Source organism: Vigna unguiculata, chromosome 3, assembly GCF_004118075.2.
Source record: "Vigna unguiculata cultivar IT97K-499-35 chromosome 3, ASM411807v1, whole genome shotgun sequence".
In the NCBI taxonomy this organism is placed as follows: Eukaryota; Viridiplantae; Streptophyta; class Magnoliopsida; order Fabales; family Fabaceae; genus Vigna; species Vigna unguiculata.
This window is the reverse complement of record NC_040281.1, coordinates 27713079-27733679: the sequence shown is the minus strand read 5'-3', so window position 1 is coordinate 27733679 and position 20601 is coordinate 27713079. Positions and strand designations below refer to the sequence as shown.

At 30.1% G+C, this 20601-nt stretch overlaps 1 protein-coding gene across 1 annotated transcript; it reads right to left on the bottom strand.

The window, feature by feature from the left end:
* Positions 1-2946: 2946 nt before the first annotated feature.
* On the bottom strand, positions 2947-5969 carry LOC114176170 (UPF0047 protein YjbQ-like). Its single transcript, XM_028061117.1, has 7 exons — positions 5696-5969; positions 5557-5617; positions 5365-5459; positions 5248-5281; positions 4568-4622; positions 4439-4481; positions 2947-3190 (listed from the first exon to the last, which is right to left on the bottom strand). Exons 1-7 carry the CDS (start codon positions 5930-5932, stop codon positions 3119-3121), a joined length of 597 nt encoding a protein of 198 aa, XP_027916918.1. The 5' UTR covers positions 5933-5969; the 3' UTR covers positions 2947-3118.
* Between the last annotated feature and the right edge of the window lie 14632 nt (positions 5970-20601).

The following is a 20601-nucleotide window of genomic DNA, read 5'->3' as shown; positions in this document are numbered from 1 at the left end:
CAAGGTTCTATGAGTGTGAGTGAGTACTTTAAAGAATTAGAGTCTCAAATGCGTAGGGTTGAAATAAAAGAGACTAACAAAGAGAAAATAAAAAGATTTGTGAGTGGTCTTAGGAGAGACATACAAGACCAAGTAGAGTTGTATGAGTACTCCACTCTTGAAAATGTTTTCACACTTGCCCTTGGGATTGAAATTCAATTGAAAAGAAAAAGAAGGGCAAGGAAGAGTTACTCACCCAATCACTACTTTAGTCACTCATGGAAGGGAAAGGATAAAAAGAAACATGATAAGTTCCCTTCTAACTCTCATCAAGAACCACCAAGTAAAAGTAAGTCACCAAGTGATCACATTCACCATTCCACTTCTCAAAGATCAAGTTCCATTAAATGTTTTAAATGTTTGGGTTATAATCACATTGCTTTAAATTGCCCAACCAAAAGGACCATGATCTTAAAGAAGAGTAATGATGTTGAAAGTGAACACTCATCTCCCCATTCTCTTTCAAAAGAATCTTCTTCCTCTAGTAAAACTAAAATTTTTGAGAAAGACCCTATGTTATTAAGGCGTATGATAGGTCAAGATCAAAGTGAGCTTGAGCCAACTCAAAGAGAAAACATTTTTCAATCTAAATGCAAAATTAACAAATGGGTTTGCTCTCTAATTATTGATGGAGGGAGTAGTACCAATGTAGCTAGCACAAGGTTGGTGGAAAAGCTTAGCTTAGAGACCATTCTTCATGCTAAGCCCTACAAGCTTGCTTGGATAAGTAAAGAGGGAGAAATAGTTGTCAATAAACAAGTCCTAATTAACTTCTCTATAGGAAGCTACAAAGATGAGGTGCTATGTGATGTTGTTCCCATGGAAGTCACACATATCTTACTAGGTAGGCCATGGCAATTTGATAAACAAACTTTACATGATGGCCATACCAACCAATACATTTTCTTCAAAAATGGGAAAAAGATAACTTTACTACCTCTATCACCTCAAGAAGTTAATAAGGATAGAAATATAATAAGAAAAGATAAAGAAGAAAAAGAAAAGGGGCAAGCTTTCACCAAGGTGTTACTTGCCTACAAAAAAATTCTTCCAAAGCAAGATGTGCATCACCCTTCCTTCTCTTCCCAAGCCAAAAAGGAAGGCCCCAAACACAAGCAAGAGAGGAAGAATAGTTTAGAAAATAAAGATGGCCTAACCAAAGTTAGGGGTAATACCCTTAGAAAGGATGGAACAAGAGCTCATAAAAGGGATGCGCAAATCCTCCCCCAAATCAAGTCAAGCTCCATCTACAAAGGCTTAAAGAATTTGTGGTCAAATTCTCTCCAAGGAGGGGAGGATGATGAAGGATTGACCCCAACAGAGGATGGAGGCACATGCTTAAGAAGACTAAACATGTTTAGAAAGGAAGTTCATTAATCCTTCATCCCTTTCATTTGTGTTTGTTATTTTTGATTCCCTAAGTTGACTTAGTTGAATCAAATTTAGTTGACTTGTTGACCTTTGACTAGGTTTGACTTGTTGACTATAGTTGACTTGACTTAAGCCAACATGCTAATCTATGTTTATTTGCTTTGTAGGTTAATTAGGAGTAAGAAAGCAATGTTAGGTGGCACATGGTGATTGGGGAGCATAAATGATGTGGAGGAGAGAGTAAAGCAAAGGCATAAAGCATAAAGTAAAAGGCATGAAGCAAGTGTACCTATGTACCTTTGGTCTCCTTTGTTTTTAGCACACTTTGACCACTTGTTGGAGACATATGAGACACATTCTTTGTCTCCTTTTGTGCTAGAACGAAATTAGCCTTGCACACACCATAGTTAGATCTTTTGTCTCTCATTTTTGTAATCTTATTTGACCTAGTTTCTAGAAGCTAGGGTTAGGTTTTTGTAGAGACATCCTTAGGTATCTTTTATTTGCTTAGAGGCCCCTAAACTCTTCTATATAAAGGATGTTCCTAGACATGTAAAAGGGTTGAACATTTTGAAGTAAAAACACTCTTATGTCTCAACCATTTGTGAGAGTTTCCTCCCTTGGGAGTGAATACTTTTAAGCCTTATCTTGCATAGCAAGTGGCGACACATATCCACTCATCTTCAAGGTTGTCATGGCTTCTAGCCTAGCCTTGTAGTGGCGTGCTTCTCACATTTTTACCATTTCTTTCCTTTCCATTTTATGTTTTCTTCTTTCTTTAATTGTTCTTGGTTTTCTATGGTTTATGTGCTTTCCATTTCCTTTTTTTTTTTTTGAATCAATCCATCATCTTCTTCTCTTGCGCTTTGTGAAAGGAACCTTCACATCTAGATAGTTTACTATCTTAATGTCCAGTGGGAAATTCGCTTAGCTTTCTTAATCAACTCACACCATATTCAATAATTTTAAAAAGAAACAAGATAATTCTTCATCAACACGTAATACACCACAATTAAACATAGTACAAACAGTGTCATATATACAGTGCTCCATTACTGATTTAAACAACGTCACACAAAAAAACTAAATTAGACACAAATTGTAAAAATGAAAACCATTTTAAACATTCGGTCAAAATTAGAACCATCCTCAACAAACACTACAAAAATGAGGACGAAAAAGATATTTAAGCCATATATCTTAATTACATTTAGCTTTTGTTTTTATATAAATATGTTCAAATATAGATCAAACATATATGCATTCACATTTACCGGTCCTATCCACACATTTATATAAATTAAAAAGTATGGGCAATCATATTTTATAATAACTATCTATCAATTAAATTTCACTTTTATTTGGTAACAAAATTTTGAGAAATATAACATAAATATAATAAAACACCAATTAAACTAATATTACTAGAATAAATTATGATGTTTATTGTGTGAGATTAAAAATAAGGATATCATGTGCAAGTGCAGCTTTGCCAAAATATTAAGAGGGTGTTAGTGTGATTTACGCTAATAATAATTATTTAGAATACTTCTTTCTTTGCATTAAAAGATCATATCATAATGCTGTTCCAAGTTGAGAACATGTTCAAATTACATTAGCTAAAAAAGGTCGATGTGGAGCAGACATCCTGCTGTAAATTACAAAGAGAGTTTACGACTGAGAGGTAAAGAGCACAGATCTTAAAACCTCATATTCCATTAAGAGTGACAACGACTCTTCGTGAGGTAGGATGATCTCGATGCTCGCATAGCCATATACCCTTAAACATAATAGAAGAAATACGTTATTAATTTGGATATTACATTAAACTAAATCGAGGTGTGTGAGTGTGTTTTCAATATTTGACGCAATAACATCTGCAAATATTAACTAGTTATTCGTGTCAACCAAACCAACTCCACTAAGCACAGATCCTACCATAAAATATTCTAACCATCATCATCTATTGATAACTATAGATAGTAAACACTTCCATATTAAATGGGACTTATTTGCTGAGATCTAGTCAAAATTTCTGGGATGTCCCTCCCATTTTTACCTCTATACTATCCTTCATTTACAAACATTAACCTAATACAAACTATATATATTACATTGACACTCTGTATTACCCAAAAAGCAAATTACATTTTGCACCCCTGTAATGGAAATTGTTGTAAATATAAAAGAAGCAAGGGAGTCACATGCAATCTCAAGAACTTCTGAGTATGTATAGTTGTCTGTATTAAAATTGTGTTTCTCAAATTATAAAGATTAACTTCTCAGGAAAACCTTGATGCACAATAATAGTATATGAAGTTTCTTACTTCTTAGCATAAATGTTCACAAACAAATTAAAATAATCAGTTTCCATTATTTATATTGTTCACAGTCCAGCCAGCCCAAAGAAAATCAGTTTTTGATTTGCTCTCACAGGAGATAAACTACTCATTCAAAATTTATAACTTTGACTTTGTCCTTACGGAATTTTACAAAATAAACTCTGCTTTCATCCATGAACTTAATCTCCAGTTCGAATAGACAGTGTGAGAACTATCGATCTCGAAGGAGAGAGAGAGAGAGAGAGTATTATGGAATTTCAAATTTTTTAGTCAAATAATAGAAGGGTTTTCCTAATCAAAGTTAGGGTATTATGTATCAACCATTATGAAATATATTCCATCAGGGTATGGCTTCAATAGTGAATTACTGGAGGCAACAGCTTTTGAAACACAATGAAAGAATTTTTTTAACTCCTTGAATGTGCACATGCATATGATAAACTTAGATAGTCATTGATTTTTTAGTCAGGACCCTGGTTTGTATGAGAATTGGACAGCAATTGGATTGTTCATGAACGAGTTCCAAAATATTCCAAAAGTGCTGAAAAAATTGGTTATCCAAGTGTACTTTCACTCTGCACTTTAAAGTTGTACTCCCTCCCTCTCTCCCTCACACACTCTTTATATAGAACCAACATAAATTTGAATGATTTTGGAAAGATCATTGCACAAATGAATTTTATTACCTGCCACGTCCCCATGTTAAGCTTCCCATTTGTAATTGGTATCCTAAAAATAAAAGATACCAGTAAGATTATGTAAGCACAGGCATTTCAGCATAATGAATAAAACTGAAACACGGTAGTATTTCTCACGTCAGTGCACAACCAAACATCGACGATTTAATATGAGCCGGCATGTCATCTGGCCCTGCAAAATTTCAAATCTAAATAAGATTCACCGTTGTCACATAAGCAAAATATAATACATCACTACAGAAAATATACCCATATTATAAAAAGAAAAGAAACAGCTCCAAAGGAGCTTATTTGAATAAACTTCTCCATAAGAAAAAAAAAAGATATATAAGTTTCTCCAAAATTTAAAGTTAAAATTATTTTATACACAAATTAAAAGAAATTACATGATAAAGCTTCTATAAATTAGCCTATTCATGAGCTAATTTTAAGTTACGGAAATGCTCATTCATTTTTTTCTTATCTTTCTCTTCTAAAAGTGCTTATGGAGAGAATTTGTCCATCGATAAGTAATAACTGACTTATGCTATGAAGTTATGACAAATGCAAGCAAGAAAAAATCTTAGCACACAATCTTCAATCAGAATTCTCACATCTTATACGAAAAGCAAGGATAATAATTGCATCCAATCAGAGAAGCTTTCTGGAGGATATATAAATTAGAATAAGAACTAAAAATACTGAAAGCTGTATCCATGGACATCAGAGTCGTAGTTATTTAAAGAAAACAATTACATAATATACATATATATATATATATATATAGGTAATTACGAAAACGAGAAAATAATACCAACCCTCAAGAGTATGCTTCCATGGAGCAGATGACCCCTGCAGCAGACATTAACTAACGCATTAAAATTTGATAAAAAGAAATTATGTGACTAGAAAAAATTAATGGAGGAGAAAGAAACCTCAGGAACTATCCGATTGAGGAAGGTTTCGGTATCATGGCGAACATCGGAGTCGTAATTCTCGTTGATGGTGAGAGAAGCACTGGTGTGCTGCACTGTCGTTTCGTTTCCCATCACAAATTCCAAGTTCAGTGAACGGAAAAAGAAATCATGCAATAGTAGCTACGCGTGTGTGCATATAAGGATACTCACAGAAGAGATGAGCGAGGCCGCACTTGAATCCGGAGAGGTCTGGTTCGATTTCTTTGACTATCTGAATTGGAGAGAAAAGAAAAATGAAGGGTTAGGGTTTTGGAAAAAGGAAAAGGGAAGGGAGAAGAGGAAAAGGGACCTTGGAAGTAACTAGATGGCAGCCGCGCCTGAGAGGGGGCAAGCTAACGGTTTTTTGGGCCCACTTAGGGACGGTAGACTCGGCCATGGAATCCTTATTAACGGTTGGGATTTGCGCGCTTACACGGAACGATGAGGCTTGCATCGTCGTTTTGATGTTTCTCAGTTTTAAACCATAGACAAAAGCAGGTGGGTTATGCAGCAGCAGGTTACGAGGATACATACCCCGTTTCCCCATCTTCTCTTCACCCTTGGCCCAGCCCTTTGGTCCATACCTTACCATACATTTCTTTAATATTTTAAAGCTTCATTAAATTTTAAATTTATCATAAAGTTAAACATTTTTAATTAAGATTTTATTAAAAATTCTAAAAATCATAATATATATATATATATATATTAAAGTAATTTTTAATGTATTAGTCTATTAAATTTACATCTTAGTATATTATCGAAGTTTATTTGTTGGATTTATTCTGTTATTGGATCACTCACAAATATTTAGTTTTGTGTATGACATATATCTTGACGTTTGGGAATGTATTAAATATTTCACATTAACTAAAGATAAAGTTGTATAAATGAGGATGATTCTTTATCTTGTAAATTTGTTTTGTAAGAATAAATTAGATATAAATATGCTTCTTAGTATAAAATTTGTATATTTTTCAATTAAGTTGTGTAGTTTAATTTTGTAGACGTAACAAAAAAAATGTCTTATAACATCATCCTTTTGACGCTAGCCGATCATAGGTCAATTTTGCTTTATTTCCCACCATTGAACTTGTTGGACTTTTATTTATGAATTCATTTTTGCGTTTTACACTAATTAGTTTTCCTTTTCATTTTTATTTCACTGCACAATGTGTTTTGAAGGAGTAAATGCATTGACGACGACGACGTCACCCTTCATTCAACTTTGTTCTCGGTTTCGCTAGAAGGATAATTTTCATTTCCTCTCGTTGCATTTTGTCTCTTGTTGATTATTTGCAGCATTGGTTATATTTTGTCTTTATCCTTACTGTTTTTATCTTAGACAATTGTTCTAGTTGGTTTTTTCTAGCATTTTTTGTTTTATTTAAAATTTAGGCTTAATTACTGTTTTAGTCCTCGAATTTGGTCTGAAGTCTCAAAAAGGTCCTTTAAATATTCAGAGTCTCAATTTAGTCCTCTAATTGTCATAAGTGAATCAATTTGGTCCCCAAAATTAACGCCGTTAAAAATCGTAACAGAACAGTGACAAGGCTTAATGACTGTGTATGACTTTTAGTGACGTGGCCCGTATCAATCAATTGTAGTGTGCAAGGAGAGAAGTGTTTGAAGATCATCGTGGAAACGCTAAGCTAGGGTTCGCTAGGGTTCAATTTTCGTTGTGATTGGCACTGCATCAGATGAAATTTGGACATTGTGATCGACGACATTCAACAATCCAGGTGAGCTTCCAATTTTTTCGAAATCAATTTTAGGGTTTTTTGTTATTTGCGTTCAATATGATTTTGGGGGATTTGGGTTTGTTTTTGAGTTTGATTCTCGTATATCGTTTTTGAGTTTGGTTTACTGAGTAGAATGGTTTTCTGATTTTGATGGTTGTATTGTCCCACCATTGTGGTTCCTTTTTCTGTAATTTGTGGTCCCCTTCGAAACGGGGTTTAGTTCTTTGTAGTTTGTGGTCCCCCTTCGAAATGGGGTTTGATTTTCTGTCGATTTGTCGGTTTGTCGGTGGTTTGTTTGGTAATAAAAATATGTGGTTTTGGGTATATGGACATTTCACAACTTTGATGGATGACGAGAAGTTTGAAGTGGTTATCCACCATGGAGGGCACTTCGTGAACGAGGGTGGAGTTAAATATGTTAATGGCCAACTTAGTGTTTTGTCGTGTGATGAAGATAGATGGTCCTACTTTGAGGTGTTATCAATACTGCGAGAGATGGGTTATATTAATGTCAAAGATTTGTGCTATTCTGTTGGAGGTTGTGCAGTGTTGGAGGAAAGGTTACAACATTTCATTGATGACGTTGGTGCACTCCATATGGTGAGCATCGCGAAGCGACATGGTTCAGTTCATATGTTTGTAATTCATTCAGTTTATGAACCAGAGGTAGTACAGATGCTAGAATATTTTTCAGCTGGGGAGAATGCCACTGTGCCTGAAATTGTACCAGACCAAGTCGAACCTGACCGTCAAGTTCTAATGTAGGTGATAATCTGCCACCAAGTGTCAATTTGACTCAAGCTTCAACTTCAAATCAACCAATTTCAGCACCTACAACAACCACTCCAGCACCTGCAACGGCCATTCCAGCACCTGCAACAGCCATTCCAGCACCTCCAACAACCATTCCACCACTTTCAACACATCCCACTGCAACAGCAAATGCACCACAACGTCCCCCATCACGTGGCAGACCCAGCATGAGGCAGAAACTTCCACATAGGAGGGGGCAAGTTTGGAAACCGTGAAGTACTTGATGTATTTTGGATGTTGTATTTGCTGTATTTAATGTATTTTGTGGTATGTATCCACTTTGGATTTAGTTTTGGATGTAACACTTGATGTTATTTTGGAATTATTTTTGGATGTAACACTTCAAGTGGACCCATATGTGGGTTAACATTGCAGGCTTTGTTCAAAACCAGTTGAATTTAATTAGACAAAGGAATATATTTTGGACTTCATGTGGCCCCTTTCAGAATATATTTTGCACTTCATGTGGCCCATTTCATTGTTTTACTGTTGCACGCATATTAACACACATATCTTGCATTTCATGTGGCCCCTTTCTTTCAATTGTATAAGCCTTTTAATATTAACAGATTTTCACAGATAACAAATTCACCAATACAGAACACACTGTGATTTGAAACTTTATATATCACACCAAAACAAGCTACATAATTGCACAACATACCAAATACAACCTTCACAACAATTTAGGGACTTTTCAACAGCACTGAAACTAAGATTATATTAAGGACAACAACAACACCAACAACTCCTATTAAACATTTCACCCATTTCTCATACAACTTAATACTCTTTTCTAAACTACAAATCTCCCTATTCTGGCTCAAGATAACACCATCTCTTTGGTCAATATCATCTTCTCCACTCCACTTGAAATAATTACACCCAACAGATTCTTGATTTCCTCTCTGTTCGTAAAGAGAAGACAAAAACCAATCAACAATAATTACAATCAATAATTTTTAAAAACAAATCTGCAACAACACTTAACCAACTAACCTTGAAATTTGGGCATCCCCAAAATTTCTTCCCAGCATTCCTAGTTGTTCTAGCAGTTCTAATCACAGCAACATCTCCACACCGACAAATTGGAGTTACACCCAACCCTTTCCATCCACCACCAGCAGAGGACAAACCACGATTTCCATTACCCGAACACGTGCAAGAACAATAAGAGTTCACTTGTGACATGCTTCAAACCACAACAAAATCGCCACCTGCAGGATTTCACACCAGCAACGAAAATCGCCACCTGCAGGATTTCACACCAGCAACGAAAAAAAGGGGAAGGAGGAAGAAAACCTTCTCAATTTAGGGTTTCCTACTCAATTTAGGGTTTCATTAAAACTCATGCCACGTCAATTGCACCCCCGTTTTAAAAACTTTGACACGTAGCAGTTCAATTATGCCACGTAAGTACTGTGTGAACGGCGTTTGTTCAATTTAAACGGAAAGGACCAAATCGAGTCACTTTTAAAAATTAAAGGACTCAATTGATACTCCAGATCTTTAGAGGACCTTTTTGAGACTTAAGAACAAATTCGAGGACTAAAACAGTAATTAAGCCTAAAATTTAAAAATATTTGGTATGAAATTTAATTTATTATTAGATGTTGTATGCTTAAATAATTTTAATTTTATTGGATCTTTTAATTTTACTTGTGCATTGTTATTTTATATATTAAGATTCATTGTAGGTTTAGTTAAACATCGAACAAATCTTAGTTTTCGTTTGAATTTTAGTACAAATGATTAAACTTTAATCGTTATGTATTAAATCTTGAATTGTCCGATTGGACAATTTGAAAAAAATATTTTTCATAATTCGTTATAACGTGTTGAGACCATTATGCATAAATTTGATAAAAGTTTGGTTGAGACCATTTTGTGTTGTCCTTTGGATGCATACTTGATTGTGGTCATGAGTGATCACTTTTATTTCATGTACTTCGAAGGTCAATGCGAAATGTTGCCAAAATTTTATCAAAATTATTATGTTAGACTTCTTCATATACGAGTTAACAAATTATGAAAAATATTTTTTTTCCAAATGGGTAGGGTCTCACCTTATGAGAGTTAAAATTTTAATATTAATGGAGTTTGTTACAAACATAGTATGAATTGAAGTTGAATGAATGAATATCCCATCAATGAAGAGCATGAGAAGGGATTTATGAGTTATAGCAATATGCTTAAGAACACGCAATCTCTGTGAACGTGACATATTATTGTCCTTGTGTTCATTATTTTAATCAAATATGTCATCTATTCATCTTCGATATAATGAAGAGTTATACAATTATATGTCATTTATTACACAAGCCTACGACTTAACCAGGATTAGATAATGTAGACAAATAAATGAATGATCATTTAGAAGATGTGGTAGATAATGTTTGTGAAGAAAAATTTGGAATAGCTCAATTATATAATTCTCTTAAGTCTAATTCAGAGGAAGAGTTGTATCCAAGATGCACTAACTTTACACAATTGTTGACAACTTTTAAATTGGTTAGTTTAAAAGCAAGGAATGGATGGACCAATAAAAGTTTCACGAAATTTTTGGAGTTGGTGAAGGAGATGCTTACAAAAAATAACATGTTACCTATTTGTAATTATGAGACGAAGAAAATTTTATGTCTAATGGGTTTGAAAGGCCAAAAGATACATGCATGCCTCAATGATTGTGTATTGTACAAAAATGAGTTTGCTTCACTAACGGTGTGTCCAAGATGTTATTTATCACGATTTAAAAAGAAAATTAATGAAAATACTGGTGAAGAAGACAAAGATGGCCTACTTGTTAAGGTAGTGTGGTAATTGTCTATAATACCTAGGTTGGAACGATTGTTTGCCATTAAAGACTATGCGAAGAACCTGAAATGACATGATGACATGTTGAAGGAAGAAAGTGTGATGTTCTTCTTCAACACGTAGTTGACATCTTAAAGTTATTAATTTTCATATGTCAATTTATGATATTGATATGTGATTATTTTCTTTGTCGTGTTTAGTGTAACAAGCATAAAAATTCACGAGAATGTGACTATTACATCATGTTTTGGATAAACATCATCATTTGAGACGCAATTAAAGAGGATTGGACAAATGTGTGAGTGTGTGTATACCTTTTACATATTAGAAATCATATCAAAATGTAAACATTATTATCCATACATAATGAAGCTGTGTTATCTTTTTAGTGATTCAAGAATCCATCACCTCTAATGAATGACACTGTGAAAAAACTAATACAGAAGTGGATAATGTATCTACTAGAACGATAGAGTTAGGACCCACAATAACATTAGTATTTTGCTTAAAATCTCTCTTTAACACATTTTCTTACAAAATTTTTAGTTTTGTTTTAATAATTTTAGTTTTAATAGCTTTAATGTTAATAATTACATTTTTTTTTATTAATAGGTTTAGTTTTGATATATAATTTGTACTCATGAATTTTCTAAGTTATACTAGAATACTTTTTGTTTTTTAGTTTTGGGTAAATTATAAATATAGACATAACTTGAAAAACAAAAATTGACATCTATTAATGCATTAACAGTATCAAAGGATGTCACACTGAATCACAGATCACGTTCTTTGAGGTTTGTTCATGCACTAACAAATGTCAAACACCTCCCAATTTTCATTTTAAAATGGCACCAATTGAACATCAATATGTTATGGTAATCGTTATGAAGAGATATTGGATTTTGAACGAACCAACTTTCTTAAACGTTTATTTTTAACTCTGACATTACTTAATGTCACTAGATAAGACATCGAATTTGCACTAACCTACAAAGTGTAAATAATATAAAATCTTTGTTGTGATTATCAAATGTCATTGTTTTATTCTGTTTGACGGTGATAGTCCTACAAATGTAAAAAAACATCATAAACATTTATTTTTTTAACGATTGAATTTTCATTCAAAATATACACATACTTTCACTAAGCATATATTTCTTCAATATTTATAAAATTAAAATATATACTTTATTTAGAATATTAGAGTATATTATAAAACCTGATATAGTATAACATGTTATTTTATATTTTTAAAATTTCTAAATGGAAAAAGATTGTAAAAGTAATAATTCCTTTAGTTGTAGTCCAAAATTAAATATCAAAATTTTCAGCATATAGTGTGGGTTAAAATTTGATATTTTTCTAAAAAATTTCAATACAAATAATAATAAGACTTAAATACCTTTTTGGTAGTGTTTGTTGCGGATGGTCTTCATTTTGACAGAATGTTTAAAATAGTCATCATTTTTATCGAATGTTTAAAATAGTCCTCATTTTCGCAATTCGTATTTTATTTGGTCTTTTTCTGTAACGCCGTTTAAATCATTAACGGAGCATTGTACAGGTGACACAATTTATATTAGGGTGTATTATGTGTACTATACAGGTGTGATAATTAGATATTTGGGGATAAATAAGTGAGCTAAGGTTTTGATAAGGAATGTTTGGGCAGTTGGTGAGTTTTGGCAATCTTGTTCCTCCATTCCTAATTGGTGTTGCTACAATCTTCTTCTTCCTGCAATCACATTGAATAGGTATGTTACGGTCCCAATCTTCTTCCTTTACCTCTGGTTGTAATCGTTGGAGGCCACCGTGTTGTATCACTTCGTGCACTGTTGGTGGTTCAACGAGAAATGGATTAACCCCGATTTGTAGCTGCGGAAAGATGGCAACTTTGAGAATGTCAAGAACTCTAAAGAATATTGGTAGAAAATTTTGGGTACAATCTGTTTTTATTTTTGTGTTAATAATAAATTGGTTTTAATTTTTGGTTTATTGATTTATAGAGTGGTCGTTCCAATAATGTGGGCTGCAACTTTTTCAAATGGTGGTGTTGATGAAAAGGATGTCATCATCATGACACAAATGAGGTAGATTAATGATTTGGAGAAGTCATTGAAGGTTGTTGAGAAGAGGCTGCAATTAGTAATAGGGTTCACTTGTGTTATTATTGTATTATTCGTACTATTATTATGTGTAATTTTTTAAAGTCCAATCTGTTTTGTATTATTGTTAAATGAAAAAATGAATTAGTTTGATTATGTTGATATTAGTCCCAACATGTTCAAAATGACATCTTAAGTTGAGCATTGAAGTAAGTGATATTGATCTAAGCTTGGGAACAAATTAAATTGATCTAAGTCTGAAAGAAGTTAAATTCATAACATTAATTCATCCTCATCAAAATGCATTACATCAATGTTTGGCAAAAGTGAAATTGAACGAAGTTTAAGGAAAGTCAAAATGCAGTACATCAATAATGAATTATACATCAGAAATTCCAAAAAATAACTAAGACGTTTGTAGCTACTATCATGACATCCTCCTAATATGTAATTTCATCCTAAACTGTTGAGATGGTTCTTCTGGTGTTGGTAGTGATGCTGCTTGACTCTCCACTTCATTCCTCGGTGGTTGAGTTGTTTGAGTTTCAGCAGTGGGTGCATTCTCAGCAGTTTCAGCAGTTGGTGCATTCCCAACAGTTTGGGCATCTGGTGCAGTCTCAGCAGGTGTTGCAGTCTGCTCATCCACAGGCTTATCTGGGTAATTGTTCATGTTATGTCCAATCTAACGGCATGTGTTACATTTTTTTCTATGAACTCCTTTGCTGATTTGTGTGTTATCCTTTCTCAACTCCCACTCTTCCAACCTTCTTTTTTTCTTGGGTCTTCCTGGTAAGATCCTCTTATGTGGTGAATGGACGTCAGAGTAGGGAGTTCTTTCCCATAAGACTTCACCATTGACTGGAAAGATGATGGATTGATATATTTCTTTATGGATGGATCTCCTGAAGTAGATTGGTATGAAGTCCTCAGTATTCATTTATGAAATTCATTGCTGCAATAGCATGACAGCAAGGGATAGCAGTCAAAAGCCATTTCCTACAATTGCAATGTTGAGCATCCACATTCACTGTGTACATATTTCCAACCATGGATATGTGCCTCACTTCAAATACCCCACTGAACCCCACCTACAGACACAAACTACACAAAATCATGGAAGTAATTTAGAAATCATGCAGAACATCACAACAGTCGAAAGACAAACAAACCCCAAACCCACGAGCAAACACAACCCAGAAAACCCTAAACCCACTTACCTCGTTGATGATTAACTGGAAAATTGAAATGAAGAGCGCAAATGCAATCCAATGATGAAATGACAAGTATTAGTTGCTTCCTCTGCAAATTCGAGTTCAAGAACGACGAAGATGAATAAATTTCCCTAATTGCAAAATTTTCCCTAAATTGAAAAATTAACGTTAATTAGCCATATGTACAATACACGTAACACAACCTAATATAAACCGTGTCACCTGTACAATGCTTCGTTAATGATTTAAACATCGTTACATAAAAGGACCAAATAAAACACGAATTGTGAAAATGAGGACCATTTTAAATATTCGGTAAAAATGAGGATCATCCGCAACAAACACTAAAAAAATGAGGACCAAAAAAGTATTTAAGCCTAATAATAATAAAAAAAGTATTATAAAGTAGAAATTAATTGTTTTGCATAAATTTAATTCCTTGAAAGTGTAAACTAAATTTGAAAAGGCTTGCAAGAAAATAGTTATTAATTATTTTAGAGACTATTAAAATAACATTCATCTAAAATATTAGTAACTTAAAAAGTTATAATTAGAAACAACTTATATAGTTAAAGTTAAAGAAAGGGTATAGTATCAATAATAGAGAGTATATAAAAATTCTTTATCCTTTGTTTTTCTATATTGCACGGTAAAAAGAGTTTGTCATACAAACAAATGACATTATTGTTTGATAGTTTCCAAAAGGATTGTTAAAACAAAATTTGGGAGGAAAGAGAGGTGGGACGAAGTTGTTTGAATTAAAAGAAACATAGTAAAAAATAAAGAGAAATAAGAGAAAATTTTATAAAACCTATTAAATGATGTTATAAATTTAATAAATTAAAAGAATATTTTAATTGATAAAATTATAGGTCTATCTCTAACAATTAGACAACAATAAAATATACATAAAGTCAACTCATGTAGATGTAATAATTATGAAACGTGAAACACAATACACTCAATTAATAAGCTTAAGCAAAAGGTCAAAGCAAAACTTTTGTTGTTACAATAAAAATAAAACAAATGTTCCATATACAAAATTGGCTAGGAGTTATAAAATGCCTACAAAACAAAAATTACTAGTTTTCAAAGACAAAATGAGATATGTATGATGAAGATATAAACAACTAACAAGATGTTTAAAAGATTTTAAATTCCCATAAGTCGTCGGAGGAAAGTTCTCCAAAACACAACATAATATGAAAACCTTGAATAGTTTACCAAAAATGTGAAAGTCTAAGATTTATGAATTTGAAAATAATGATCTTTGATGAACTTCTTAAATTTTTTAAGCTTCACAAAATGAACATTTTAATAAAGGATAAAAAGAGACCTAGAGCCTATAACTCTAAGTTGAACAATATAAGTATAAAAAACAAATGGAATTCTTCTAAATCGTTAAAATAAATGTAGCCATATATTATTAGCAAGACTGACACTAGTGTAAAGAAAACATGGTAGTTCATGAGATTATAACACTACATGACAAAAAAAATTGAAAACAGCACTAGACGTGAAAGGACAAACCTATGCTTCATTCAAAAGATAGATATTGTTCTACAAGTTCAAAGTAACTTTTATAAAATCACATATTTTAGGATGATGTATAATTACTCATTTAGTTCTATAATTTTTTTTTGTTTATTTGATTTTTCTTATTATTTTTTTATTTAATTTATTCTTTTAATTATTTAAGAAAGTTCAATTTAATCTTTTGTATTAAATTGACATTAATATTGTGGGCTCGTATCAGTATATTATGTGTCAAATCATGAAATTTTATTCTTTTAAATATATAAACAATCATGTGTTATGATTACGCAAATTAAACTTATTATATTTATGGAGTAATTTATAGTATTAGTAGTTAATAATTTGGGGGTAAGAATTTATTTATACCATTTTTAATGAATTTCTTACTTATTGGCCACGAGGATGATCAAACTTATTCCTAATCTTGATTTGGTTTGGTTGTGATTAGGGATGACAATGGGGTGGGATGGGGACGGGTTTCGCTATCTCATATTCATCCCCGTAAAAAAAATTTATCTTCATCCCCATACCCAAATTCAACGGGTATCAAACTTTTATCTCATCCTTATCCCCACCGGGTAATGGGTATATTCTCGTACCCATACCCATACCCATTTTCTTACTACTTCAATATTAATTTTAATTAATTTTTATAAAATAATAAAAAATTATGGTAAAGGAAACATAATATTATCAAATATTCAATATTACAAGGATGGTTATTTCTTAGATATCAAATACCTTAAAATAAATTATAATTGTTTACATTTTAAATTATAATACCAAATAAAATTTCATGAGAACAAACACATTTATTAAATGTACAAACATTAATGAAACCTAGTTGATAAATTTAAAAATATTTTTTTAAAAATATAAAAGGAAAACAAATATTCAAATTAAAATATATTTTAAATGTTTGTTTCAATCTTTTAAATTCTAATGAGTCTTTTTTTTATACACTAATAAAAGTTATAATACATCATTTGATCAAAATGATATAAAGAACAAATAATAATCATAATAAAAATTTAAAATAAATTATAATTGTTTATATTTTATATTATTATACCAAATAAAATTTCATGATAACCAACACATTTATTAAATTTGCAAACATTAAGGAAACCTAGTTGATAAAATTTAAAAATATTTTTTTAAAAATATAAAAGGAAAACAAATATTCAAATTAAAATATATTTTAAATGTTTGTTTACTTCAATCTTTTAAATTATAATGAATCTTTTTTTTATACACTAATAAAAATTATAATACATTTCTTGATCAAAATGACACAAAGAACAAATAATAATCATAATAATAAAATTTTAACATAGATCTTGTATCTTCTGAACTTCAATTATGTTAGATGGTGATAAAAAAATATTCATGACAATTACACTAAATTTTTATATTGTAGTAAATAAAAGTTATTTATACAATTATAGTGAAAAAATTACAGTATGATTGATAATGAGTTAGAAAATAAAAAATAATTAGATAAAATATATTGAAATAATATTTTATATAATGAAAATAAAAAATAAATAAAAATATTAAAAAATTAACAAATGTTTACAACAAATTTAAGAGACTATTGAAAGAAATCGCACAAAGAAAAACAAATGTAAAATTAAGGGTATGATAAGTTGAAAAATATCTTAGAGATCTAAGAAAACTTTTTAAATATCAACATATATACTCAATGGTTGAGAAATAACAAAAATTATTTTAGTGAAACAAAAAAGTTATTCAAATGAAACAAAAACTAATAATAATAAGTAAATAATTTTTTTTATATTACCTAGTAAACGAAAGGTTTGTGCTATTAAATACTTACATTGAGAGTATTAAACATTCTCATGTGAAATGAAAATATACATAAATAAAAATATTAAAAAATAATAGAAATATTCAAATATGAGACCTAAAAAAATTTTAATTGACATACATTTTTTTAACATAATTACGTAAAAGTTATGATAAGATGAAAAATATAATTGAGATGCGAATGAGTTTTATGACAAACCAAATAATTAGAAGAAATAAATAATATATATGGTTACTTAATTAATTGTGAATATTTTAATAATTTAAACGGGGACGAGTATTATGGCGGGGATATGTACATCCTCATACCCATCCTCATACCCAATTGAAAAAGTCGAGAATTTTCCATACTCATACCCATACTCATACCCATACTCATACCCAGTCAATACGGGGATTTTCCGTCAAAACGGAGACGAGTTCGGGTAATACCCACGGAGATGGGTTTATTTGTCATCTCTAGTTGTGATTTAAGCAAAATGATTAGTCTTAAGTAGTTATTATTGCTTAATTAGTTATAAAATTGTGGCTTAAGTAGGGTATATGTTTCATTAACATATCGGTCTAAAGCGTAATACGGTTAATAATAACTTATATGATTTTAGTTTCTAGGATCTTACTAAATTGACCTTAACTTTCTCTATTGAAAATAAATCCAAAATAATCTTAATTTTAGACCGTATTTGAATTAAACTTAACCTTCTAAATTGAAGATAACTCTCTATAATTTTGACTTTTAGAAAAAAAAAAAACTGTTGAAATATTTGTATATTTAGTGTGAGACATCCACACACATTAGTTACATAACAAATGTGACGCAATATTAATGCGTGAGTCGAAAATAATTTCTAACTTTTCAAAATAAAGGTTGTTTATTTAATGTAAACCGAATTTAAAGAATTAAAATTAACTATATAAAACTTCAGTGAAATTAGAACTAGAAAAAATATTTAACTTAAGTAAAATTAAAAAAAAAAGACTTACTTTATAAAACACAAATAAATAAATAAAAAATTAAAAAAGGTAAAATTCAATGTGAATACATAATGAAAATAAATAGTGTAAATTCAACCGCCATAATCTGAAATAGAAGAAATTAAACCTTACCATCCAAGACCTTGCTCTGTGTAGTTAGAGATGGCAAATAAACCCATCATCGTGGGTATTATTCGAATCCGTTCCCGTTTTGACGGGGAATCCTCGCATTGACTGGGTATGGGGTATGGGTATGGGGAATCCCCGACTTTTTCAATTGGGTATGGGGTTGGGTATGAGGATGTACATATCCCCGCCATATTACCCGTCCTCGTTTAAATTATTAAAATATTTCTAATTAATTAAATAACCATATATATATATATATTATTTTTTATTTATTTTAATTATTTGGTTTGTCATAAAACTCATTCACATCTTAATTATATTTTTCATCTTATCATAACCTTTATGTAATTATGTTAAAAATATGTATGTTAATTAAAAATTTTTATGTCTCACATTTGAATATTTCTATTATTTTTTAATATTTTTATTTAATGTATATTTTTCTTTCACATTAAAATGTTTAATACTCTCAATTTAAGTATTTAATAGCTCAAACATTTCGATTACTATGTAATATAAAAAAAAATCATTTACTTATTATTCTTATTATTAGTTTTTGTTTCATTTGAATAATTTTTTTATTTCACTAAAAAAAGTTTTGTTATTTTTCAACCACTCAGTATATATGTTGATATTTGAAAAGTTTTCTTAGATTTCTAAGATATTTTTCAACTTATCATACCCTTAATTATACATTTGTTTTCCTTTGTGCGATTTCTTTCAAAAGTCTCTCAAATTGTTTGTAAACATTTGTTAATTTTTGAATATTTTTATTTCTTGTTTATTTTCATTATGTAGAATACTGTTTCGAAATATTTTATCTAATTATTTTTTATTTTTTAACTCATTATCAATCATACTGTAACTTTTTCACTATAATTGTATAAATAACTTTTATTTACTACAATATAAAAATTTAATGTAATTGTCATTAATATTTTTTTATCACCATCCAACATAATTGAAGTTCAAAAGATATAAGATCTATGTTAAATTTTATTATTATGATTATTATTTGTTCTTTGTATATTATTTTGATTAAGTAATGTATTATAACTTTTATTTGTGTATAAGAAAGAGATTCATTAGAATTTAAAAGATTGAAGTAAACAAACATTTAAAATATATTTTAATTTGAATATTTGTTTTCTTTTTATATTTTCTTAAAAATATTTTTAAATTTTATCAACTAGGTCTCATTAATCTTTGCGAATTTAATAAATGTATTGGTTCTCATGAAATTTTATTTGGTATTACAATATAAAATGTAAAACATTATAATTTATTTTAAACTTTTATTATGATTGTTATTTGTTTCTTTTTGATCCAATGATGTATTATAACTTTTATTAGTGTATAAAAAAAGATTCATTAGAATTTAAAAGATTGAAGTAAACAAACATTTAAAATATATTTTAATTTGAATATTTGTTTTTCGTTTATATTTTTTTAAAAATATTTTTAAATATTATCAACTAGGTTTCATTAATGTTTGTAAATTTAATAAATGTGTTGGTTCTCATAAAATTTTATTTGGTATTATAATCTAAAATGTAAACAATTATAATTTATTTTAAAATTTTATTATGATTATTATTTGTTCTTCGTATCATTTTGATAAAATGATGTATTATAACTTTTATTAGTGTACAAAGAAGAGATTTATTAAAATTTAAAAGATTGAAGTAAACAAATATTTAAAATATATTTTAATTTGAATATTTATTTTTCTTTTGTATTTTTTAAAAAATATTTTTAAATTTTATCAATTATGTTCATAATATTTGCAAATTTAATAATTGTTTTAGTTCTCATGAAATTTTATTTTGTATTATAATCTAAAATGTAAACAATTATAATTTATTTTAAAATATTTGATATTGAAGAAACAACCATCATTCTAATATTTGATAATATTATGTTTCATTTATCATAATTTTTTTATTATTTTATAAAAATTAATATTGAAGTAGTAAGAAAATGGGTATGGGTATGGGTACGAGATTATACCCGTTACCTGGTGGGAATGGGAATATGTCAAAAGTTAATACCCGTTGGGTT

Excerpts from the sequence above, each read along its gene's own strand:
- LOC114176170 (XM_028061117.1), bottom strand. The coding sequence starts at position 5,932 with ATGGGGAAACGGGGTATGTATCCTCGTAACCTGCTGCTGCATAACCCA. Across the intron at positions 4,623-5,247 it reads ATGGAAGCATACTCTTGAGG|GGCCAGATGACATGCCGGCT; the intron begins GTTGGTATTATT and ends GAAATTTTGCAG. Across the intron at positions 4,482-4,567 it reads ATGTTTGGTTGTGCACTGAC|GATACCAATTACAAATGGGA; the intron begins GTGAGAAATACT and ends TTTTATTTTTAG.